Source organism: Periophthalmus magnuspinnatus, chromosome 1, assembly GCF_009829125.3.
Source record: "Periophthalmus magnuspinnatus isolate fPerMag1 chromosome 1, fPerMag1.2.pri, whole genome shotgun sequence".
Taxonomy (NCBI): Eukaryota; Metazoa; Chordata; class Actinopteri; order Gobiiformes; family Gobiidae; genus Periophthalmus; species Periophthalmus magnuspinnatus.
Window position 1 is genome coordinate 27,986,823 of NC_047126.1, and position 27,640 is coordinate 28,014,462.

The following is a 27,640-nucleotide window of genomic DNA, read 5'->3' on the forward strand; positions in this document are numbered from 1 at the left end:
TCACAAGGTGGAACAAAGCATTTTGAGCTTTGGAGATGTAGACAGACTAATAAACTAGGATTACTCAAACATGTGAATGAAACAAAACACAACTCCAGGTATGTTTTTGATGAGACAACAACATTCTGACATGGCTTAAATCTCACATGGACCTTTAAATACAATATTGTGTTGTAACAGTTTGAAACAACTTTTAAAATTTTTTTATTTAATTTAATAGATTATACGTAATGCATTAGAAATTTGTAGACTAATCAAGACAAAAAAATAACCAATCTTTCACAAAAATTGGATCATTTTTATTCCAAATGATTTACACATTATATTCTGTGCATTTACAAGATGTAGCTTTTATGCTAGTTATTTGCAGTAATGTATAAGATATAAAAACACGTTATCCTAGTTCACAGTATAGTAAAATAGAGCATCAGTTTTCAGGATTCTGCACATTCACACTGTTGATATTTGGGTAGCTTATATTCATCAGAATGGTAGAATACGTAATATTAATAGTAGTGTTCTTACAATACTAATTTCAAACTCGATTTCAATACAAGGAAAAGTCTCAATACTCGATAGCACAATGATGAAAAACACTTACACAATAAAATGTATTTTCAGCACATCACATTAGTTTTTTTCTTTAGTTACCCTGTGGTTCTACACTGGTTTTGATAAGACTTTTAAAAAAATGTTCAAGAAAACCCAAATTCTGTCGTGTTTATGTTTTTTTTTTCAGTATCAATACTTGTTAAATTGGGTCTTTTCGATACTGGTTTTAGTATCGATTTTTATGTCATTTTTGATATTTTGACAACCCTAGTACACAGCAAAGCATATCTAGATTGAAGCATTCTTATAGAATACACTGCACACTATGTTTAGTTAAACCATGATGTTAAAGTCTCAGTGTTGCTTTAAATTACAACTTTCTTAATAATTCTTTATATACCTAGGAATAATTATGAAATGTCTCAGAAGTGATCTAGTTAAACCTTATCGTTCTCTCAAATATAAACTTCTTGATGTTTTGCTCTATCCAGTCGCTGAACGCTGACACACGGGTGAACACAGAGGGCTTCTTGTCTTTGATGCAGCCTTGAGGCCCAAAGCTGACGATGCCATGGACTTCCCAGGACGAGGTGGCAGACTCACAGGTAAAAGGACCACCAGAGTCACCCTGAGGACCAGGGCAAAGAGGTAGAGCAATTAGTGTTGCCATGGTATTAAAACTCGATTTTGATAGTAAGGAATAGACTCGATACTCAAAACCGATTAAGATACAGAGGAAAATAAAAAACACAGAATGGGATTTTCATTGTTAAATAGCAATACTTTAATTTATATTACCGTGCATCTTGTATCTATGTAATAAATAATGAATTTATTAAATTTCTAAACTTGTTGAAAACGTAAACTGAACAAGGTTTACCCTTACCTATTTTAATATAATTTGGTCATGTTCGGCATTTTCTAGAATATTGTGATTTAAAATGTGCAAATTATAACATAATGATCTATGGGTGTCATAGATTATAACTATATCGCAGACACAAGCACAATAGGTCTTCTTTAAAATGTTGTCTGAATACTGAAGATGAAAATGTAAATCACCCACCTCTACCTCAAGTATTTCAAATGAACTTTTTCAGTTCTTTATTTTTTTTATAAACAACTACACATTTGATCCATTTATTTTGTCCATCGTGGAACATAATTATTCTGTAACTGCTGCAATCCACAGCTTTCAAAATGCCGTTGTATCTGCAGGCATTTTTGTCCTTGGAGAATTTTCTTTCCATCTAATTATCAGAGCAAACTGGAGTGCAATGTGCAGGGCTGACTGATCACAAACAACAACTCCACACTGTGCCCCATCATTAAAATACCCACACATAATATGACCAGCAGCTCTTATAACTCAGTCTAACTATTCTTATTTCTTCAGTTGTGTAAAGAGCATTGTGTTACCTGGCAGGCAGACTTGAGCTCATCAGGAGACTCATATCCTGCACAGATCATAGAAGGATGCAGTGTGTCCCACCAATACGCTGGCTTACTGCAGGTGGGATAATCTATAATAGGGAGGGCTGCCTGATTCAGCTGCTCAGCCACTTTGGGGAAGAGGTTTCCTGAAAGCACATAATGTAAATGAAAGTATAATATAAGTACAGCAGTTGTCTCAGATGAAAAATAAACACTATTTGTATATACTATTTGTATTGATATCTGCAAAATAATTAATCCCACAGATTTCTAATGAGAAAAGGTGGCACAGGAGGTCTTTGACTCCCTTTTGTTACTTATTAATTTCTTATTTCTTCTGTCTAACATTCAAGAAACCTTTTTTGAACTGCAGTTTTATGTTCTATTTTTTTTTTCTTGAATTATTTACCATTGATTACCACACCCTTTTCACAACTCCTATTAGTGTTCTCGCAATACCCAAATTTCAAACTCTGTTTTGATACTAGGAAATAGACTTGATACAGATTTCGATATCGCAATGATAATGAAAAAAAACAAAAAAAAACTTCTTTCTTCAGAGAATTAAATGTAATTTTCAACACCAAATAATAGTACTTTCTGTATCCTACCACGTGGTCTTATACCAATTCTGATAGTGATAAAGATCATTTTAAAACAGCTCAGGAAAGTCAATTTTTCTTGTGTTTATATGTTTTTTTAGCATTGATACTTTTACTTGATAATTTTACTTCAAAATTATTACCTGATTTTCAATACTTTTGACAACCCTAACTTTAATGTTTATGTACCTTTTTCATCCCCCCAGCCTGTGACGAAGCAAGATGTCCCAGCAGGCATCACAGCCCCGGGTTTGGGCAGGCAGATGGGGCTAATCTCTCTGCTCATGTTGACTTTTTCAGACAGGTGGACCAGGGCAATGTCGTTGGTGATGTCCGTCTTGTCCTGCTCGTACACGAAACCCTTGTGCCGAATGATGCCGTCCACCTTATAACAGGCCTCCGCTGATGGGACGTCTGCCGAAGAGTTCATGTGGTGCTTCCCCAGACACATGCGCCAAAAGGAGGGCTTGTTCAGAGGGCTGCGGCGGCGAAAGGGGAGAATAAAAATGATGCTTAAATACTGGCACCAAACACTAAATCAACTTTTTTTGCTACTTAACTGTGTATATGTGTTTTAATAGCATAGCTGTTCCTAGTCCTTTTTTGTCCATTTTAATGCAAACTAGTAAATTTGCAGCTTTCTGGTAACAATAATCTAAATCTAAATGTGTGCTGCCTTCAATAGCCTCTACAATTTCCAATATTTGGTGACATCACCCTGACTACAGCCAGATGTTTCTGAGTACAAACACCTGGCTGCAGGGGCGGAGTTTGAAGGATACCTGTTAGACCAATCACACTGTTCTTGATACCTCCAGACCCCGCCCCTCCTTCCCGCTCAATCACTCACTTCAATCCTCCATATATTGCCTTGTTTAGCAGCTCTATTTGAGATGTGGTTGTGGGCAGAGTTTAGCTGTTTAGTCCAATATATTTATTGTTCAAATGTAGATACACTTACAACATGAAACAATGTGCAGCAGTGAGAATCCATTCTTCATGAATTAGTGATCCTCCACAGCCATGCATGTAAGGGATGGGCAACACAGGGGTAGCCTGGAAAATACATTTCTATTTTAATATGTTGAGTTTAAATTATGTTTTTTAATATGCACTTTCAAGGCTTTATTACAATGGAGAAAACACTGGTACTTTAAGAAATGAAGTTTAAATAATCCTAGAAATAATAGCTGCTAGTATTAAGGAAATACCGGAAGTTTGATCCAGTGAAAACATTGCCACCTAATGACATCATGCAGTGAGGCCAATTGCTTTTAGCGAACCCAAATATGCTTGACAGTTCAAACATGCATGAGTATTGATGAAAACATACATAATACATAATATTGGATGCTTTAAAAAAAACAAAACAATTAAAAATACTGGTCACCTGCATAGAAACTTGCCAGGGCCACGAATGGGGCACGGCCTCTACTCCATTGACCACCCTCAGAGTGGCATTACTTGGTTTTATCGCAGGATGTCCACAATCTTTAGGCCAGGCTGAAAGATAAAATGTACTTTTAGGTTGTATTTTCATTATTATTTTTATTGTTTTAGATATATATTATGTATGTACTGTAAGATAAAAAAAATGATTAAAAAAAAATATGGACAAACAGTGGCTCTGTTGGTATGCTGAAAAGCACATATCTCTCTCGAGTGTTATAACACTTACTGATTGTGATGTTGTCCCAAGGGTTAGGAGGTGGAGGAGCAATAGTTGGAAAAATGGCAGGATTGGTGGTCCAGTATCCACGGAAACCACTCTGCTGATTGGCTCCATTACTGACGAACCGAATGAGCACACTGTTAGCAGGGACCGTAATAGCTTCTGGAGGGGCAAATCCACAGTACTGACCTGCATAATGAGAAGCAGATCCCCTCTGTAACAGTGAACCAACCACACTGACCTCTACAGAGGAGGGCTTTTCAACCAGCTCACTCAAACGATCTGATACGGCTTATCTTTCTAATATTATGAAATTTCTATTGTTAACTGGCTTTGTCCTGGTTTAGTCCTTGTTTAATTCTACTTTAGACCAGTTTCATCAGAGTTAGTTCTGGTTTAGTCTTAGTTTAATTCTGATCCAGTTGTAGTACCAAAACAGACCTAGTGATGTCATAGTTGCTCCATTAAAAATCTCCACATAGTCCACACATTTGCCAAGAATGTTCACAGCTTGCAATTCAAAGTGGGTGAACACCACATGGATACTTGATGCACTGGGATTTTTGACAGTCCATGTGCAAACAGACTGGGCTGCATAGTCATTGGGCCAGTTCGGAGACGTCATTTCTCCCTGCTCAGAGCTGAAGCTGCCTCCACATGGTGCTTGACAAATAGAAAAAAAAACATGTTTGATTACTACATCTCCACCTGTTGGGATTTTGGGCTCCACAAACACCCGTATACAAACTGCATTACATTAAGGCCTTACCTTGGGAAGCATCCACAGCTCTCCAGGTGGCATGGAAACCTGTGTCCACTATTCTGTCATTGGAAGAGAAGCTAAGGTGCAGTGTGTTACCAAAGCTGACTATGTCCTGAGGGGTTATATGGCTGCAGTGGGTGCCTGAGGAAAACATAAACAATATGAAGGAAAAAGTGTCAATAATGTCTAACAACTTATGAGAAGCAGTGGCGCCACAACTGGGAACTGATCCCCAATAACAATGCATGGGATTTACATAGCATCTTTCAAAACACACAAAGCCCTTTATATTGCATTATTTATTCGCTTTTACTCAGTGGTGATGAGATACTATTGTAGTCACAGCTTGGGCAGATTGATGAGCTCCTTCAACCACAACGAACACTCAGGCACATACCACACTGACTCTAGGTGCACTGAGTAAAGAAATTTGTCCTAGCACAAATCTGTTCTCCGACTTTCTCGTTTTGGGACCGCTGCTCTAAATCTTGAGCCAATGCCTTCCCAATCTACAGATCTTGAGCTAGGCTTGGTTGTCCTATTGTGCAATGGACACTCTACTGTTAGGCAACAGTGATAGGTAATTAGCCATCTTGCCACAGGTATTAGAACTGCTCAGTATATTGCAAATATGTCTTCAGAAACTGTCTAACATGGACAATTCATGAGCAAATCTAATTTTAATAGTGACAGTAATAGGCCTGGTTTAGATTAGGTCCAGCTCTGATGTGATTTTGGTTTAGATTTACTGCATCCTGTATTTGGACGTTATAATATATCAGTTACATTTTGCTATCAGTATAATTACAGCAATAAGACAATGCAAAAACTTTACCTAAACTTCCCAGCTGGTCTGTGATCCTGACTTTGTCGTTGATGCACCCATTGCTCTCCTCCAGGGAGAAGTTCTGGAAGTGAAGGTGGACCAGTTTGCCATCGGGCACCCTGATGTTCCACTGGCAGCGAGCTTTGTTTTTGTAACCGCCAGGAAATCCCATAGAGGACAGTGTGCCCGCTGTGCCTGTCATGTCCTTCGGCCCACCACAGCCAGATGCTGCACAGAGTACAGAAGGTGAGAAAACACAGAAAAAATCTTCGACTTTGCCCTATATTTAGATTTGGGCTAATTGGGACACTATGGATCATCTGCCATCATACTCTGCTCATTGTAGATGTCCCTGCGCATGACATTCTCAAGCCAGGGGAGGTAGGCAGAGGTGCGTGTGAACACAGAGGGCTTCTTGTCCATGATGCATCCAATGGGACCAAAACTAGTGATGCCATGAACTTCCCAGGCACCTCCAGGGGCATCTTGGCACACCAGAGGACCACCTGAATCTCCCTGTGAAAACAAGAAATCGTAATTATGTATGTATTATGTAAAGTCACCTTTTTATGCGCTTGTAACCATTTTGTTAAAGTTAAAGAGCACTATATTGGCCCCATTGGAAATTTGAAAGGCCCAGGTGGCTCAGGAGTCAAACGAAAACCTTCTTGATCTTATTGATACGACACTAATGGTCAGAAAAACAAATTATTAATTTTGTTTGGAAACCAGATTAGTCTTCAGTTCCATGTTGTTTTGTACACATGTACTATTTTGGTACGTCTTTATTGAAAGACATAGTTGTATTGACTAAGCATTTACCCCTAAACTAGGAAATGTCATGTAGTACATTTTATGTCTTGACCTTTACCTGACAAACAGACTTGAGCTCATCAGGAAGAGTATAGCCGCAACAAATCATAGAAGTCTTGACTTGAAACCACCAATAGTCCATCCTTTTACATGTGTCATACGGGACCACGGGCAGCGCGACCTGATTTAGTACCTCGGAGGGCTTAGCATTCAGAGAGTCACCTGAAACAAGACAATATAGATTAAAGAAGACATATTATGCTAAATCAACTTTAAGAAGCATTTAAACAGCATTTAAACAATATTCGTAATATTGTATTATCAATTTGTTCATGTTTGAATAATCCTGTATTGTCCTGCATTCAGCAAATTTCTGTTTTCATATATCCCCTGTCCCTGCCAGCATTCCTGTCCTTAGTTGGGATTATAATAAAAAAAAAAAAAAAAAAAAAAAAGTCTAACAGTAAAAACATGTAAATAACAATACACAGTCTACTGTGATGAAATTCCAGTATGAGGAGGTGTGGCCTATCAGTTCTACATTTTTGAACAGGAAGCCAATTTAACGGTTTCTATTATTAAGCCAGTTTAGTTCAATATTTCAGGTTGCCTTGAACAAAATGTAAAGTAATGATCGTATTGGTCAGTACTATAGTTCAATACTAGGTACCTGAAAAAAACAATGTCTATGTATAATGGGGTATTAAGCAAAATCAACTTTTTTGGAGCATTCTAGCATGTTATAATGTTGTTCCCTCATCAAAAACATGCCTGAATAGGTTTTAGATGTCATCTGTGCATGTTTGAGTAATTAAGCTATTTCTCCTGGGCCCTATTTAAACCCTCCTTATGGTTAGCAGAACAATCCTGTCCAGTGCTCGGCCCACAAGCCTACTTCACCTATGCTCCCATGCGGGAATGAGTGGAGTATCACAAACTTGTCAATATGTTATTGTTAATACGCCATAGAAGTATAGTACCCCCTCTTTAACAGTTTTTACCTACCATAGTGTCCACCAGAGGGCACACTTCTCTCTAAAAATCCATTCTAAATAGTCCTGCCACAAACCCTTTGCAGGAAATGATGATAAAGCACCTGTTTCATCGCCCCAACCGGTCGCATAGCACTTTTTCCCTCCAGGCAGCACCTCCTCTTCTGAAGGCAAGCAGGCGTAGGAGATCTCATTAGTTGGGGTAACTTCTCCATCCAGTCTAACCAGGGCAATATCGAACTCCACAGTGGGCACGGTGGGGTACTTGAAACCTTCATGCCGGTAGATGCCACTCACATTGAAGCAGTGCTCTGTGGTTTCGGTGAAGGTCAGGTTGTGTTTGCCCAGGCACATGCGCCAGCGATGGAGCTCATCCGCATAACTATGAATGACAGGACAGGGTAATGTATTCACTGTGGTTACAGCGCGCAATGCAGGTCAAGATTAGGTCAGAAAAATGCAATGAATTATTATATATTCTATTCATGGGTTTCAGCTTCAGACATTCTGGGGACTTCCCATTCATAATATTTTATTTTAAATAGTTTATCTATTTTCACATTCATAACCTCTATGTGTTTTAACTATCATCTTTTACAGATGTGTCTGTCTCGTTGAGAGATTGTGATTTCTATCTATTGTCTTGTTACTTTTAAACTGTGTACTTGCTTTTAGCATGTTCTAATTTTACCTTAAAGGGCCCATATTACACTATTTTCTGATTTTCCTCATCAGACATAACCACTATGGCAATGTTCCTAATTTTGCATTCATGGATGTGGAAAAAAATATTAAATAAGAATATAAGAAGGTATTCAGGGGTGAAAAATATTTTCAAATTGAGCTTTTAGGTCAAGTTTAATTAAGAAGATTGAATGTCATCGCTTTGTCAAATACGTTCTTTCCAAAGCTGAAATATATATATATATATATATATATATATATATATATATATATATATATATATATATATATATATATATATATATATATATATATATATATATATATATATATATATATATATATATATGCGTGTTAATTAATTTGTGGCAGTGGTTAACCTCGTGTACACTAAAATGTCTCCAGATTGTCTGCTTAAACCGCTCCCTATTAGACTATCAGTTAAGGTGACTGTTGAGACATTTCTAACAAGCCTTTGTGAACAATATAACAACCCTAAAGCCACATCACCACAACAGGACTAATGGGAATGTTCAATAATTCAAGAAGAGGCCTGTTGACGTTGAAGTCTATGCAGCTGCTCACTACTGTGTCAATTTCGATACTAAGGAATGACTGATACTCAATACCCATTCTGAAAGCACAATGATAATAAAACACACTATTTAGACAATAGAATGTCATTTTCATTATTAAGTAACTGTACTTTCTGTTATATTACCATGTGGCCTTATATCTGTGTAATCCCTCAGTCGTCCAATTAGGTTCCATAGTGGTCCATGGGTGTATACTAGTCTATGTGTCTTATACTTCTGGTAAGGCTCAAGATCATTCTAAAGCTATTCAGGAAAGTTTCATTTCTGCCCTGTGAATGTGACTTTTTTAGTATCGATACCTGCTCAAATGATTAGTTTCAATACAAGTTTTAGTATTGATTAATATATTATTATTGATACTTTTTGAAAACCCTACTACTCACTTGATAAAGCAGTGGGCAGCTGTAAGCACCCAGTTCTTGTGAATAAGTGTGCCACCACAGATGTGCGCATGCGTGGGTCGAGAATCTGGCAAAACCTATAAAGAGATAAAGTTACATAAATAACCTGGATTCCATTTTGTAAATCTGATGTAATTTGACGTAAGTTGTTGCATATTTGCTACAACTCTCACCTGCATGGAGACTTGCCAGGGCCAGGAGTGGGGCTTGGCTGGCTCCCCGTTTACAATGCGTGTCGTAATGGAAGGAGGGATAGCTGGTTTCCCACAAGTGCTTGACCAGTCTGGGAAAAAAAAACACAAAACAATTACAACTGCTGAAAAGTATACATATTTAAGCTGTATTATTGATTATTTCATGTGTTATGTATTTATTGCTCTTATGCTATATGAGACAGAACCTGAAGAGTGGAGAGACATTCAGTAAACAGTCGGAGATGGAAAATGTTCTCACAACACTGAGGCCAGCAAAGTGCCCAGCTAATGTGCCATAACCTAAATCTCTAATCCCTAAGCCAATGCGCAACACATTTATTTTATATTTTTAGTATACTTAAAGGAACTGTATGTATCCTACGCTCTTACTATTTTCAAAATCTAATACAATCACAGTTTGACCGGGGTTTCCAGTGTTTAAAACTGCAGATAGAAAACAGATTCACGTTTTGTTTTTGTAAAGGTATTTGGAAAGGCCATGCGTCATGTACTGATTAATGACTGGCTGCAGGTGCTGGGGTTTAGGTAGCGAGGATTCAGATCAGAGAGTCTTTTTCGGTTAAAACCAACTGGATTTCAGCATTATAACTGCAACTCATTTGAAGCTCATTTCCAACCAAGCATTAGAATTGTTATCAGTTTCATACATTTCCTTTAAGGTTGTTTCATTTTGATTTATATTATGCAAGTTTATAAACTAGGGTAGAGTTTGTATTATGTTTTGTTTTTCGAAGTTTCTTTCTTTTGTGTCTTCTGGTCAGTGCAACGTCTTTTCCCTCCAAGGCATACCCAATTATTAACATTATTCATCATCTGTGTGGGTTTACCTTTTACAAATCCAATTGAATCATCCTCCCAGAACTATATATTGAACATAGGGTAGCTTGGATATAGCCCATTATGAACAATCTTTCTTGATCCACAGTGCCGCTATAGCCACGGCCTTGATGGAGAGAATCCCCTTAGGCAGCAGGGTCCATGTATAAAAGTGCGTCTATGCGATTGTCTTGGCTGTGCCCTTTGCCACCTGGGACCATCGAGTGAGGAATCAAAACTGTGTGACAGGCAGCCAGCGCCATGCCACTTCATGTTATCCCCCCAGCACATCAAGCCTCGTTCTACGACACATCTGAGCGCTCAAGGAGTTGTGCACAGAGGTGTGAATATTGACAGAGATCGTAAAGGACACACAGTATACTCAATGTAGGTCTAGGCTTACTGAGACAAAGGTTTTTCTTATAACTGTTTTTAATTTAGAAGTTGGTAAATTGGGTGTGATTTGTTCTTTTTTTTTCATTTGTCTGCCAGGTTAGATAAGAGAGCCCTTATTTGTCTTATAATGGGGAAATTGCAGTGTTGCTTCTACAGGAAAGTATAAAAACAGCAGTAAAATAAGAATGAAAAAGCTCAGTCGTTTCTTATTGGTGATTTGTGACTTGCTTGTGTCCACTGAGATTATTATTTATTGTTTAGCCTGGAATGTCACACAGTATGGCATTAAATGTATCTACTGGTATCTAGCATTCATTCAGTTATTTCATTACTTCATTTATTTAGAAAAATGCTTTGAAAATCATGTATTCTTACTGAGAGCAGGGCCTGTAAATTGTCACATCTGATGTTGTTCATTGCCTGCCTCCACGGAGATAAGTTTAATGCCTTACTCTGTAACATGCCAGATAAAGCAGTAACATCTCTACTGAAACAAGCAGGTGACACGCCCTCAACAGAAAAGTTAAATAGTGCATCTTTAAAAAGGGGATGTTTTACTTTTATGGGGTATTAACTGCTAACACATAACACATTTAGATTTAGATGTTACCTGTTATTGTTTTGAAAATGCTATATTCACCGAAAACAATGTACTAACAAGTTTCCCTTTCGTTTTAGATGTTTTGAGTCCTTTGCTCCCCGTGTTAAGTCACTCCCCCTTCAGAGCACTATCACAACACAATCAAACTGCTGATCTACTGCACATCGCATTAGGTTTATCAAGTTGCTGTGTCAGTTTTGTGCTAGAGAATTGTCGTGGGGAACAACACGGGGCATTTAGCTTAATACCCCCTCTTTAACTAGACATTAAAATATACTCAGAATAAGATTAAAATACTAAACAGAAACATCACATAAAAGAATAACAACAACAATACTTTTTTATACAGTTGAGAAATTATGTTTTGGCCAAAATAGAAAGAAAACATCGCTATAATTATAACTGGAGACTTTTAATGCCTTTGATGGTTGGAGGATTGTGACGGTGCAACTTTCAACACCTACTATTTCTGGATACGTCTGCAGATAACCTACATAATCCCCAAACTGAGTATCCTTTGCTGTGGTCACAATTAGCCCCGTAAGCCTTTGAACAGGTGACAGCGTCATTGTCCTGGGTGCCTAAAATATCTCATCCAGACTGCATTGCTAATCAGAAGCATTCCCATTGGAGAAGTTTGTTATAACGCTTTGACAGCACTTTGTAAATTTGGTTTATCTTACCGGCTGCTCGCTCCAGATAATCAAAACGTTTCACTTAATTCTAATTAGCAAAATGATAAAAACATCTACTTGCAAAAATAAATTAATTTTTTACTTATCTCTGTAAATAGATACATAATTTCTTCACTTGAACAAACCAGACCGTCCTCTATATGTGTTTATCTGTGAAGAGCAGATGTGGTTCATATTTGCAAAGGTTGGTAGCCGTCAGTTACAGTTTACTTGAGTAACTTTTTTAGAAATTGTACTTTTCAGAGTAGTTTTTGATTCCATACTTTCATCCTACTTGAATAATATTTTGCTTGAAGTAATAGTACTTTGTTTTTTCTTCCCAATATAAATCTTTAAGTAAAAAAAGCTTTATGTTGACAAGCTTAACAATTTGGTCTTGTTATACTTTACCCTCAGATATGATTTCTTCTGTGTCTATATATGTTTATGTGTACGTTTATGTTTTTGTGTTTTCCTTACTAAACTGTATATATGGCGTTTCATTAGCATTATTTACTGAACCTAGTCCATTTTTTTGGCAACTTTAGTGCTAAATAGGTAAATTTGCAGCTTTCTGATCAAAAATGTGTTGCCTTCAATGGTCTCTGCAATTTCAAGTGCTTGGTGACATCACGCAAGACTGCCCTGATTACAGCCAGGTGTTTCTGATTACAAACACCTGGCTGCAGAGGCGGAGTTTGAAGTGTGGATACCTGTTAGACCAATTGCACTGTTCCTTATCCCCCTAGACCCCACCCCCTGCCTCGCTCTCTTCTTTTCTGTCAGTTTGGCTCTATTTGAAATGTAGTGTTGGGTGGAGTTTAGGTCTCACTTTAACTCATTAATCATAGATGTTATTTTAAATGCATTTTACATTCAAACTGTTTCTCACTACTTAAGTTTTAGTTTCTCCAAATGTTTTTTTTTACTTTTACTTGAGTACGGGTCACTATTTTTTACTTCTACTTGAGTTATAATATTTTAAAGTAGCATTACTCTTACTCGAGTGCAAATTTTGCCAACTCTCTCCATCTCTGCATATTTGAGAAAAAACTGAAACTAACTTTACCTATAGGGATCCCGTCCCAGGGGTTTGGTGGGGCGGGTGGATCAGTGGGAGGGAGGATGCTGGGATTCGTAGTCCAATGAGCCCTGAAGCCTTTTGCCTCAGTGAACAAGTCCGAACTGAAGCGGACGACCAGGCGGTTTCCTTCAGTCTGGATACTTCCAGGCATCTTAGTTCCACAGAATTGACCTAGTGAATAACAAAGTGAATAATTGATACTTTGCAGTGACATCATGCTGGGAGTGTTCTGCATGTATGTCTATGGCGGAATGGTCAGTAGTTACCAAGGTGACACAAAGCATGCATTAGAAAACACTGCCAAATTCATGAAAAAAATTGATTTAAAAAACACATTTTCAGCAGCCTGTGATCAATACGAGCATTCATGGATCTGTTTAGGTGTTTGATTTGCAACAAAAAAGGTGAGAGTGACTAACTGAAAAACTGTTGGCTAATGCTAGCTGGTCTGTGACTGAACTGCAATTTGAGAGGGGCTTTTTTTAACTGTACAAATCAGCTCATCTGTTCTAACTAAGTCAGTTCTTTATGATCAGATTGTGTTAAAACAAATCTCAGATCAAAGTTTAACTTGAGTAACAGAGCTTAAGAAAGAGCAGTGCTTTAAGTTAGCATCACACATCCAGGGAATGTTGAGGACATCATGTGGATAGTATCAATAATAAATAGGCTTATATTGAATATAAAAAAAACAATAATATTACTACTTACCAAATTTCTGTATTTTGTTAGTTGCTGTGTTGACATCGTAAAGCATTACATTGTCATAGCACTTGGATGTAAAGATGTCTTTTGCTTCGAGGTCAAAGTGGGTGAAATTGAAAAAGATCTTTTTCCCCAAAGGAAGCTCTATATTCCACATGCACTCAGAATTGGCTTTGTAATTCATGGGCCAGTTGGCGGATTTTATGATTCCAGTTTGCTCTGTGGAGGTAAAGCCGCAGCCCTGGATCTCTGAAACACAAAATTGTTCCAGACAATGAATTACTGCACTGGGTTACAGAGCAAATCATTTTTACGCTTCTGATTTTAGTGATCAAACTTTTAGACCATCTTTTTATTGGTAATAATAAAAGGAACGACCAAGTTCATAAAGCTAAAGTGTGCTACGTTGAATTATCTAACATGGTTCCCAGATTTGCTTTGCTCATACACGCTTTCTGAAACAAATGATCTTATTTTCATATGATTTGTTCTACAAATACACTATAAAATAACTTGGTGGTCTTTGTGAATGGGACATTTAACATTTACACTTCCTGATAACCACCGTGAAGATAAGACTTGTATCTGTTGCTTTATGCTGTGTACACTGCTGCAGACCTTTGGTAGTGTTACGCTCTTCATGCAGTGACTTTGCTGTTGTCTCCACACGTGACAGAGGAGAGAGGACAGAGGATGTTATATGGAGGGTCTCTGTGAGGTGCTGAGCTGCTTCAAGCATCAGCCCCAGGTGAGCATCCCTCTGAGCTACTATTCTTGTGCATATATTTGCTTCTGTCTGTGTGTCTGTGTGGGCCTGTACCTGTGATATCCTCGGGGTACACAGCCTCCCACTTGGCAGAGAAGCCGCGGTCTGTGAGGCGGCTGTCAGACTGGAAGGTGACAGAGACTGTCTCACTGGCACTGACCAGCACAGGGGGGAGCAGGTGCCCACAATGAGTCCCTAAAACACGGATTAGAGACAAAAGACAATACTGTAAGCCCTGTTTAATAAAACCCAGCAGAAAGCTGATGGATGGGGATCCAATTATCACAACTTGCTGTCATAATCGTCAGGTAGCGCGGTTGTTAATCACAAGTATCTTTGTGAAAACAATGTCCTTTCTTGTTGACAGTAAATTTAGAAATTATATACAGTGCAGTTTACAGTATTCGCTAAATCTGCTTTGTTAGAATAAAGGCACCATTAGATACTAGTGTAATACAAAAACATGCACTTGCACCTCTGCGCTTAAGTCCTTGGGCTCAGCATTAGATAAAGCAGTATCAGCTCCACTGCAGTCTCTGAACTGAATAACAAGGAGAGTTAATTTATAGTTTTCTGTGCGCGTTGCAAAGAAGATCCTAATCAAGTATTTTATTGGAGCTGACAGAGATTAAGATACAGTGGAGTGTGAGAGGTCACCTCACAGGCTGCACTGAGCACCAAAGTCCCCTCTGTTAATGACCAATGGAGGGAAGGTGGTAAATCGATTTATGACCACATGCTACACACAGACAGTTCAGGGTGAGATACGTAATACTTACTTCATATTATTATTTCATTATAGAAGAAATATAGAAAATTAAAGTGATGCTCGCTACCTAGCGTGTTGAATTTGTCCGAGATGACCAGCTTGTCTTCCTTGCACTGGCCTATCTCTCCTGCGATGGCCATGTCTGTAATCTGCAGTTTGACCATGAAACCTTTGGGCACTGTGATGTTCCAGCTACACCTCAGATGTGCCGGATATGCATTTGGAAACCCTAGGGAGTGTATGACTCCTTTTCTCCCAGTGATCAGAGCAGGACCACCGCAGCCTGCAAAATCACAAAGAAAACAGCATTAGTCATATTCATTACTGTCCCTGCACTGGTCGAGCTCTTCAGTCCCCAGCGGTTACTTACTTGAGTTCTCATGTAATGCGCTAATGGATGGGGGTTGTGTTACTGTGATATTTGCACAACTGCTCTATGATCAGGTTCATTATGTAGCGGTTTAATTGGTCACTGGAGAGAAGTGTTGTGTCTGCCAATATATTTAATCTAATGCTGAACAGGGCAATCTCAGGAGGGAGCTCCCGGAAACAGAAAGTTGTTTATATCCATTTGTTAACTATTTTAGCACAGTGTTTACAGCTAGTACTACACATGAAACCTCCATATAGAACATTATATGTTACTATATTGACTTATTGTTTAATAAATTATAGCTGGGACTATAATTTTGGGGGGGTCAATATTTATCGTATGCACGTTTTCACTGCTCTAATGAGGAAAGTTTGTCATTTTTCTGCTTTGATAAGATTTGAGCTGTAGGGGGCTGAAAAATAACATTCATTCATTATAGATGCAACCTAATTACTAAGGTGTTTCATTTAGCTATTTATTTATTTATTGCAGCTCATATTTTAACAATATTGTACATTTAGAATATATTTTTTAGAGATAATCCTGCTTTAGGGTTGTTGTGTCAGAGGCATAAATTAGTTTCAGTATTATTGTTTATTGCCTATATTTTCTGGTTATAAACAGTTTTTTGTGACTGGACAAGTTGTACATAGGTTATAGTTTAATAAAGGATCCATATTACACTATTTTTTTTTTTTTTATCACAAACCCTTAATATTCAGGCTGAGTTCCTCTCTCAGACAGAAAACACTCTGTTCCACCTTGTGATGTCATGTGGTAATACAGGAAGTGCTTCACAGTGTTTAAAACTCCATACATCTTTGCTGGAATTATTTGGATAATTTCAGCCCTGGAGTTGACAATCGCTACTGAACAAAAGGTAAAAGAAGCTGTTAACTTGAAAAATACCACTTCATGACATCACAAGGTGGAACAGAGCATTTTGGGCTTTGAAGATGTAGACAGACTGATAATAAAGTGTTACCCAAACATATGTGAATGATAAAAAACACAACTCCAGGTGTGTTTTTGAGGAGGTAACAAACATGGCTTAAAGGTCACAAGGGTCAATGTGAAAAAATAGCTAGGGGACATAGTTACCAGAAGTGACGTTTCCAGGTGCAGAAGTGCTTGGTTTTGTTGTGACTGGTTTTGCTGTAGTAGTGGGGATCACAGGAGGAGGCAGGCTGGACTTAGTGAAAGTTGCAGCAAATCCTTTGGAGCTCAGTGTGCTGTCAGATTTGAAGCGGACCACCATTGTGTTACCAATCACTGTCTCCACTGGCTTGGGCATAGTGCCGCCACAGAATTTACCTATTAAAACAAGTATTGAACATGTTTTTATTAATAAGATCTGGGGATGTCAAGATTATTAGGTTAATCGATAATCGTGAGTATTCAAATATAATATCGTAATAATGTCACGTAATAATCGTGACTTTTTTTTTAAAGCAAAATTATGTTATTTTTCAATTCAATCTACTGATACTTTGCAGTGGCATCATGCTGGGGGTGTTCTACGTGTAGCTGTGTGGTTGAATGTTCAGTGGTACAATGGTGACACAATGCACACATTAGCAAAAAAGTTGTAAGATCTTCTGAAAACTGAAGAAAAAATACAAAATGGATTTAAAATACAGCCTGTGATCAATATGAGTTTAGGTGTTTCAACAAAAAGGAGTGAGAGTGGCTAAATGAAAAATTGTTGGCTAATGGTTAATAGTTTGTGACTAATTTTAATTGTGAGAGATTTGCTTTAGCACAAATTAAAGCATTAAAGTCAAATTTTTAATTTTTTGTTTAAATCCAGGCTCAAAACAGTTCTGTTTAGCTGTGCATAAGACTGAAAGGTTTTTATTCTGCTCTTTTCTCCTTTAATTTTATGATGATTATTTATGTTTTAATTTGCTGTATTGTGATTTTAATGTCTTTTTTATTCTGTAAAGCACTTTGGGTATGAATTGTGCGTTGCCTTGCCTAATTTGAGTAATAGAACTTCAGACAGAGCGATGCCTCTAGTTAGCATCACATCCTCAGGGAATGATGATGACATCAGCTGCAAAGTATCAATACTCTAGAAAGTAAACCTTAATGTGTAGTGCTTTTTATGTGTCTGTTTATAGCACAATAAGTAGAGGAGTGGTAATGGATTAGAATTCACTTTTGTTCTGTTATGTCGATAATCGTGAGTCGATTTACTCACATTAGTCGTAACACAAAAATATACACTGTGATGTCCCTAATCATATTATACTTTTATTTCTATAACAATATGATTAACTATTTGACTAAAATGCAACTTCATTGGCAACACACTGCAGGAATGGGTCTTTGAATGTTACTGGCCTGAAGAGTTTTGACACATTTATACAACTTAATCTAACTTAAACTATCTAACTTAAAGCTCCACTATGTAACTTTTCTGGAGAATGGTCCTTCACCTGCTCATGGAGATATTATTGTTCCACAGTACAGCATTAAATCCATTTATCTTGCATTTATTCAACTACTGGTGTAAATACCATGAAAAACATCTAGAACAGATCTGACCTGTAACTTGGCCTGATGGTGTCATTTGCTTGTCTCCATAGTGATGTACATGTTAATGCCATACTGGGGAACATTTTAGGCAAAGCGATAACATATTCATGGGAACTGTACATATTTTGAATCTCTGCATAAACAGTTAAAGTGCAGGATGAGTCAGGTACATATAGATACATAATATTTTTGAGTGCTTTTGCCACGCCCCCTTTTAGTTGACCATTCGATCAGCAGGGCATGTCTTTTGTCGACTACAGCCCTAATTTCTCATAGATTCACTGTAGTTGTTGTCTAATACTTTTAACATACCCAGTACTGAAGAGCCGGCACCATCTCCATCATAGACCTGCACAAAGTCCCCACACACCTCCGGGATTAGGTCAAAGGACGTGAACGTCAGCCGGACCCGTTCACCCGCCGGCACTGTAATTTTCCACTGTCAAACAGGCCAAACAATCATTAGCACTACGTCATTAAAAACACTGTTTTATTATTATAACAACAGCCCTCGCGTCCTCTTAGGCACTAGCTCCGGTCATCTGGGCTCAAACAAGTGGTGCATTTTGTTTGAGTGTAATTCATAAATAATTGTCTCTCTGCTCACAGTGTTTTGTTTGGACAGACGGTGAGCTGTCGGGCTGAGTGGGGCGAGATGAGATCATGATGACAGCAAAATAACACCATATGACCCCATATCCAAAACAAGCAGTCCCATCCTAGCCTGACACTAACTGGACAAATAACAAGGCCTTTACACTGGCTCTCTGGCATTGATGTAACGACCGTATAGATCTAATTAGAATATTTTTATCCCAAATATAAAAAAAAGTTCTGTCTATTTAACCTTATATTGTTGTGTTATTGTCTTGTCACAATACTACAGTTTCATATTTAAAGGGCGCATATTATACTATTTTCTGATTTTCTCTGTTATAATGTTGTTTCTTCATCAAAAACATAATCATTGTGGTGTTTTGTTTCATTCACACGTGTTTAACATGAATTGAATTTGACAGCCTCACTGACGGTCCATCTTGACTGCTTAGCAACCATTATTCAGCTTGTGTACATTAATTATCTCTCTCAAGTGGGTTTCCTCTTATCTTATTGTTTAAAATTTTCACAACAAATAATCCACTGTCAGCTCTGTACTATAATTTATATCTTTAATGCCAAGGATCTTTAATACCTGATGGTGTATGATGGAGTATGGCTCATGATTAGAAGTACCTTGTTTTAATCAAGATTTAGTTTTAGTTTTTGTCTAATTAAAGTCAACGGAAATCTCAGGTTAATTTAGTTTCATAACTATGATAAATTGTATGGGATTGCTTAATGGAACATGGACAGATGTGTTTCTTGGACATTGAGTTTCTCTGGTTTGGGGCTTTAGTTAGTTAGTTCTTTTTAATCATTTATATAAAATTTTTATTACATGATATTTGACAATAATTCAGAGCAAATTTTTTGAAATGTTTGCCACTGTTTAGGATGTCTTTTTTTAATTCTTATTCTTTTTCTTATACTGATTCTGTCTTTTACCTGGCATAATTTGAAATTGTATAGTTCAGGGGCGTCAATCTCATTTTCACCGAGGGCCATATCAGCAAAATGGCCACCATCAAGGGCCAGATGTAACTGTGCGGCAGTGTAAATGTCACTAAATGTAACCGAATGTCGAGGTAGACTTTACCGACCCCGCCTCATAACACAAAAAACATACAGGTTTTTCTCCTCAAAGCACAAACTTGTATTCACCTTCACCTTTCTTCCTTCCAACAATTTTCTTCTTCATGAACATTTTGTGATGATTATTTGCAAATATTTCTCATTTACTCTTGCTGGGAATACCTCATTAGTTTATTGTCAGTGCACACATTAAAGCAGTATAGACTTATTTTAAAATGACAGTCATGCCTTTTAATTTATCTTCTTGCGGGCCACATAAAATTACGTGGTGGGCCGCATTTGGCCCCCGGGCCTTGAGTTTGACACATGTGGTATAGTTCATTAATTTGGCTGTATCTCTGTGTGAACTTTAAACTCTTATCCACACAAAATATACGTAATATATTTTACTTTCTTTTTTGAGACCCATTATCATGCCCTTGTGTTGGCTATTTCCAGCAAGTGCATTGTGTCCCATTGTATAGGTTAATGGCAACACGCAGCCACCGGCCCTCGGAGCGTGAGGCTACATTCACGTGTCCATGTGTGCGGACTTTAGCCTACCTGATAGAGCGCATCGTGTGGGTAGTTCTGCCCCGGCGAGCCTGGGGTCTGCAGATTCCCCAGGTCACCTTGGAGAAAACCACCGGCTCCGGCTATTTCTGGCAGCGAGATGGAGAGGGCACTTCAGCATTACAGAGCACCTCAAGGATACACCAGCCAATATGCCATCATAATAAGCCCCCTCCTCACACCCCAATTTATTTCACCATCTAGGTCGAGCTGCGAAGTGCATTATGCTAAAATCTGGGTAATTTCATTCAATTTGATTTACATTATATTATCATTGTACCATATCCTAAAAAAAAGCGTTCACATAGGCTGTCCTAACTTTAGTATATGTCTAATGAGTAGTTAAGTTTATCCTGTGATTTGAAAACTAACTTTTTAATACATAAAAGAATGGATTGTGTATGCATTTTTGAACAAATTGAAGTACGAAATGTATTTCAGTCATAAGGATACACGAGCCAATATGCCCCATAAGTCCCCTCTCCACTTCCATCTGGTCTGCACAGCCCAATTCATTCCACTATCTAGGTCAAACTGCAGAATAGTGCATTATGCTAAAATCTAGGTAATTTTGTATTATCATTTTACCTGCCGCAGTTTCCGGGGCCACGGCCTTGTAATGAGCCTTGAATCCTTGGTCTGTCTTCCTTTCATTGGTGTCGAAGTACACAGTCAGGCGATTGGTCAGGGATACGATTGGCTTTGGTTTGGAGTAGCCGCAGTATTTACCTGCAAATACGACGTACAGTAATAACAAATGCATACAGGTTTTATTATAAAGATGGACGCTGCAGTGAGAATAGTAATGATGACGTAATGGTTAGGGGTTGGCATCATTGGGCGGTTGTTGAGACGATACATAATCTGATACAGTGCGGTTTCGATATCTTATGATGTATTTCAAATCAATTCCTATACGGCTCCTTACTTAATACACAACCCTATTTACGTTTTGTTTAGTGTATGTTAGTAACTAGAAGAATACATACAACTGTTGCTTATCCATACCTTATACACGCTCATCTATCAACTACTAAAACTGCGATACTTAAAGCCACTACATGTACTTAATATCAAATACACCATTTTAATCAAGACAGTAAATATGTCAAATGTATAAACAAGTTTCCTTTCTCTAAACAAGAGGTAAGACAATTTTTTGGGTATTTTTGATTATATCGATACCATATCATCCAATTTACTATCACGATATTTCGATATTTTTGCACAGCCCTGTTAATACAGTGCAGTTGCTATGGAGGAGTACGCACAGTAGCACCGTCCTGGTTGAAGCGTCCCATGGATGGATGATCAGATTCTAGTTTATTTTGGGAGTCGCACGGCCTGCTGGCTGTTTGTTAGTTCTGAATGAATGCTTTCTGTTACTTATTAAGTTCCTTGGAGGGCAAATTATGTTAAATCAGCTTTCATGAGCTTTCAGCCATGTTACTCACTATAAGATTACTCAGAGTTTAATTTTGATGGGTTCATGTTTAAGTAATGTTCTCTTGCATTTGACGCCTCAGTGCTTCAATTTGTTTTCATCTATCTCCTGTTAGGGGTGTACGTAACAATAACAGAAACATCGTGATCTTGTATCGTCAAAAGTCTTACAGTAATATCATAAACTGTTACAAAATATCCAATTACAAGTCCCTTTGCTTTAATGTGTTGCTTTGTTGCAGCAGGTAAAAAACACGGAGGGAACTACATAGACCAGGATCCTTTGCTCTATTTCGGTGTCAACAGCATGAAGATAATTGTTAATAAACACTTTTACTGGATTATAACAGTAATAAATCTCACCAAGTCTTTTGAAGGGATTTTAAAAGGAAAAGTAGTGTTCTTGCAAGATAAATAAATATGTGTCGTACCTTGAGATAAGTATTGTGATAACACTTGGATATCTTTACATCCCTATATCCTATGCCCATCCACTGCTCTGTACTTATTTGCAATTATTCACACATGTAGGATTAAAAAAAAAGTTATGTAACTGTTTTTCAAAAATCACTTTAGTTTTAAGCAGGAAGCTGATTCATAACATGTAGCAATAGACTTCAGACCACAACAGACTGGAAGTGCTACCTTATATTGTAGCAGTAATAATAGTAGTATAATAACGTTGACAAATGACATAAATTGTGCACAGATGCCATTTTACTGTGTAATAAATGTGCTTAAGTAACAGATAAGATTGACGTTTATCAGGTTTAAAGCAGGACGAAGAAACTTTCAGCGGTAAAGCTCCCCCTGCTGCTCCCTCATGACAATACACTGTCTTTTTTATTAAAATAAGTCAGTATAGTCATATAAAATGTTGCCAAATATTTAAAAAAGAGCCAGGGATTCCTTGGAAAACTCTTTTTGGGTTGTGTCTGCCATATTGCAAGGCTGGTTTTCCACACAGAGAAAGAAGAACAAATTTAATCATCACAAGGACAAAAACGTTTAATGAGGTAAAAAAAAAAAAAGGTACTTAGTTCTGCTTTAACTTTATTCCCAGTCTGCAGGCCTTACCAATGACTCCCAGTGAATCTCGCAGAGTGACAAAATCTCCTGTACAGAGCTGGGTTTCCTCCAGCGCAAACTCCTCGAACCACAGATGGATCACCTGTAACAACATTCACTCAATCAGAGGAACAAAGGGAGCGATGCATCTGCCATAGACCCAGCAAAGCTAAAGATTTGAGTGTCTCCTTTGGGTGCTGCGATGAGAGAGAAGGATAATGAAAGAGACAAGGCCGCCATCTGTCCTGAACAAGGGTGCACTCCTCCATCTGTCTCACGCTGCCTGGCTTCACATAAGACACTTCACCCAACAATCAGAGGAGAGACTGGGAGACTAGACACAGTGCAATCACTTCTCAAAGGTCTTGGGATGGTATTTATAGCCTGGATTCAGCATTAGTAGCATTAGCAGCAAGAGAACTGGAAATAAAAGCTGGGAAAAGAAATCTAATGGTGTTTTTTTCTGACAGGTATTGTGATTTTATTTACAATGTGTGTTTAAAAGGTCGAGTGCACATTGTAACTAACCCCAGGAGCATTAACATTTGAGAGAAGACTGAAACATTAACTACGAATCCCCCCCAAATCTGACATGTTTGTAGACATCTAGATTTTTTTCCTATTCATACTTTGTAGTGACATCATATTGGCAGTGTTCTACATGTATGTCTACAGTGGAATTTTCAGCAGTTGCCATGGTTATACAATGCACACCTTAGCAAACACTGCCGAATATGTTTTAAGATAGTCTGAAAACAAGAAAAAAACACAAAATGCCTGTAAACAACACGTATTCAGGAGCCTGTGATCAATGTGAACGTAAAAGTAAGAGCACGCATTAAAAATACGACCCAGAGTAGTAGTTACAAGTGTGTAAAACTGGATTAATTAAACTGTTCAAAAGCAAAATTAATTTGTTTTAAGCAGTATTCTTACCGCTCTGGACAATTATTGAATTCTGAATATATTAAAATCATGAGGAAAGTACAAAAGTCAAGTGTAAATGTCAGGATAAGAGGAATGAGGTGGCATTTTTTTCATTTATTTGATATGATTTCCTGCATTATTCAACTTTGACATGATTTATTGCATGATCTGGGCACAAGCCCTCCCACTGGATACTCAGGCTGAACAAGGCCATTGGCACAGGGCTGAACGAAAACAGTGCTACAAACTAACTATTCAACAATCCTTCTCAGGCCACTTTTAATTACAAACTAGATCATGCAATAAATCAAATGTCAAAAAATGGAATTATGCAACAAATCACATCACGTGAATAAAACCCATTTAGTCCCATCTCGTCCACCTCATCCTCACATAAACAAAGCCAATGTGTTTCCACTGACAGCTCCAGTGCACTTGAATGCCAGATGCTGCATAAAGGCATCTACTACAGTGTACTGCCTGGGGACCTTTTTCCACATCTTTAATCTGGTTCATGATCATGATATTTTGTGATGGGAGAAACAGGGATTGGGGTTTGTGTGTACGTGTGTCTGTGTGTGTGTGTGTGTGTGTGTTTGTCACCTTGTTAGGCTCCACAGTGATGTGCCAGGAGCAGCTAATACCATTATCATAGCTGTTGGGGTAGTTCCAACTGGTGAAGGTGCCAGATTCTGCAGACAACTCCTGGGGACCTCCGCAGCCCGATGGCAGGACTAGCAACAGACACGTCTCGTCAAAACATACAATTATTAGTTTCAATTTAGGGCTGGATGATAGAAATTGAATCGTGATCTCATCCATGTGACGATATGCTGTTTTGTTTCGTGAGTCCCTGTTTTGTTTTTGTTTTTTTATGCTCAAAACCAGATATTTTCCACCACGTGCTTGTATTGGTCAGCGTTAGTCATGCTCTGAATGAGTGACAAGGTGGAAATAACCAACCAAGCGAAGAGTAAACGTCGATAGCTTCAGTTACCTGTATAAAGACTATATAAATGATGCAAACAAAACATGAATCGTGATAAAATCGACATCGTGATCTGTCTCTATGAAAATCGTAATGTTAATTTTCTGGCATATCGCCCAACCCTATTTCAAATACTTAATTACTATGGTAACAGTGCTAATATTTCATCACTCTGAAACCCACAGGATACAGCAGGTTCACTTCAACTCATAACCCTGAGATTAATTTGATGCATTTTTTATGACGTGTGACAAAGATGCATCGGCCTCGCTTATAAAATGAAGATATACTGTTTCATATGTCAATTTGATCCAAATATTCAACAGAGTCTTGATGTAAACACATTAGTCACGTGCACCTTTATTCATATTTACTGTGCAATAAATTAGGATGACTCGTAACGCTCAGAGCAAATTGGTTTAGCCACATCCACATGAAGAGTCGCCTGGTGCAAAATAAACAATTCCCCGTCTTCAATTAGGCGAAACAAAACAAGGCAGAGGGAGCAGGGAGTCGGTAACAAGCAGTCAGCCCTATTTCACACCAAACATTTTCACTTCTGCAGCGATATAACAAATAGGTTTTCCTAATGAAATGTGAAATTGCCCTCAAGACAGAGGAAAGAGTAAAGGCTGCTGTAGAGGTGACAGGTGCAGTGTGTACCTCTTAATAAATGATTTTTTTTCACAGATTTTTAAATATTTTTAGATATTTTATACATAATCTGATGTAATAAACGTAAAGTACCTAAACAAATTTTGTGAATATCTGGCCAATACTAACTATATAAGTACGCATTCATAATTACACTATAATATTTTGTAATAAATCAATGACCTTCTGAATGCAATTTGGAAAGTAGGTCAATACATTCATTTATTTATTTATTTTTTATTTTTTTACTTTTACTTAACTTTCACTCGCTCACTGGAACTGTGAAAATGATTAAAGTGAGTACAGTTACTAATTTATAGGCCATATATAGTTATCAATTGAGTGTGTATTGCAATTTGTACTATGGTTCTGAGATAACAATTTTCTTGCTGATAGTAGATTTTTTTTTTTATCTTATCAAAAGTACATACAGTGACCCAAATTATTGCAAAAAAAATATTGCAAAAAAATCAAGATCTTCTAATTCAGGGATACATCTGACTCAAGACTCCTAAAATCACCAGAATTTGTTGGGGTTTTTTTTTTGTTTTGCCTCTTTGCAATAAAATCGTTCTCTTTTTTTGTATCTACCAAAAACAACATTATAACCCTACAAATACTGTCGTCTATGTAGATGTGACTTTATCTGTTAAATGTAGAGTTTTTTCAAACCCAAACTTACTTTCTTCCTTGGTGGGCTCAGGTTTGTCAGTGAAGTAAACCGCCACCAGGCCGATGCAAGCGCAGGTCATCCCCACGAAAAGGAAGATGAGACATTTTTCCAGCGTGGTTGTAGTCTTCCCCATGGCTCCACACTACTGCTGTCCTCACATCCACACTGCATCCTATTACCAAGGCCGGGTGCCACTGGACTTTGAGATCCCTGACCTTTGAACTCCATACGTGTGGTGCAATGAGCTATAAAACGCTGGGCTAGATAGATAATATTGTTTTTATGTAATTATAGCCCCTTATTGTTATGGCTTATAGTTATTTTTATACAAAATGGAAAGTAATGACTCAGTGCAGCTCTCTTAAAAAGCTGATAAAAGCCGTGTAGGTGTATTGACGAGGACCCTATTTTGTATGTACATCTAATATGCTTTTTGGAATTGATTATGTTATTTCTTTTTATTTAGACCGGGAGAGCCCAATGAGAGCACTCAGACTCTGCTTTTCATGGGCGCCCTGTTTAAAATACAGAAAAATACAAACATAGACAATGGTGTGATCTTGTATTAAAAGTTTCAACAGGCAAGTGAGATATTCAGGCAGTCTGTCGTCGTAGTTCCTTATAAATACATTTTATACAGTGTACGGACAGGTAGCGATGGTCAGCGTACTTTTCCATAGAGTCATGGGTTTTTATGACAGTCACATCTTTGTCCATTGTGATTTTTTTTTTTTTACAAAAGAAAACCCATTCTTTTTTTTCTTTTTTTAAGATCCTATATTACGCAAATTGATTCTTGTGAGCTTTAAGCCGTGTTATAATGTTCTTATGTCACGCATATTTGAGTAATCCTTTATTAATAGTCTTTCTTCAACCCTAGTGCTCAAAATGCTCTGTTCCACTTTGTGATGTGTCATGACGTGATACGTTTCAAGTTAACAGTTACCTTTTACCTTTAGTAGAGATTAGAAATTCCAGGGCAGAAGTGATCCATATGATTCCAGTGAAGGTGTGTGGAGTTTCAAAACACAGTGGAGCACTTCCTGTATTACCACATGACATCACAAGGGGGTCACAAGTGTTTTCTATTTGAGAGAAGAACTTGGCCTAAATATGCAAGGATTGTGTGTTAAACATGTGTGAATGAAACAAAACACAAAACCGGATATGCTTTTGATCAGGAAACAACATCATAACATAGAAAATCAGAAAATAGTGCAATATGGGCGTTTTAAATATGGCATCTCTGTCAGTGTTGGAGCGGAGTTTTGCATGTTCTCCCTGTATCTGGGCAGGTTTCTTCTGGGTGCTCTGGTTTCCTTGTTAAATACAGGTCATAAATCAATAAACAAATGCATTGGTAAGAAA

At 37.7% G+C, this 27,640-nt stretch overlaps 1 protein-coding gene across 1 annotated transcript; it reads right to left on the minus strand.

Moving 5' to 3' along the window:
- Positions 1-722: 722 nt before the first annotated feature.
- Positions 723-26,438, minus strand: zgc:154142 (uncharacterized protein LOC555481 homolog). Its single transcript, XM_033975906.2, has 25 exons — positions 26,282-26,438; positions 24,561-24,691; positions 23,040-23,133; positions 21,108-21,248; positions 20,511-20,608; positions 18,588-18,714; positions 16,836-17,048; positions 15,429-15,644; positions 14,647-14,787; positions 13,833-14,075; positions 13,107-13,292; positions 9,509-9,618; positions 9,318-9,412; positions 7,759-8,036; positions 6,721-6,884; positions 6,182-6,365; positions 5,859-6,077; positions 5,030-5,164; positions 4,702-4,923; positions 4,267-4,449; positions 3,979-4,091; positions 3,550-3,644; positions 2,778-3,067; positions 1,972-2,132; positions 723-1,180 (listed from the first exon to the last, which is right to left on the minus strand). Exons 1-25 carry the CDS (start codon positions 26,403-26,405, stop codon positions 986-988), a joined length of 4,158 nt encoding a protein of 1,385 aa, XP_033831797.1. The 5' UTR covers positions 26,406-26,438; the 3' UTR covers positions 723-985.
- Positions 26,439-27,640: the final 1,202 nt, after the last annotated feature.

Coding starts and splice junctions, on each gene's coding strand:
- zgc:154142 (XM_033975906.2), bottom strand. CDS start 26,405: ATGGGGAAGACTACAACCACGCTGGAAAAATGTCTCATCTTCCTTTTC. Junction 15,645..16,835: donor ACCTGGAAACGTCACTTCTG/GTAACTATGTCC, acceptor GTGATTTTGCAG/GCTGCGGTGGTCCTGCTCTG. Junction 14,788..15,428: donor GGACAAATTCAACACGCTAG/GTAGCGAGCATC, acceptor TCCGTGTTTTAG/GGACTCATTGTGGGCACCTG.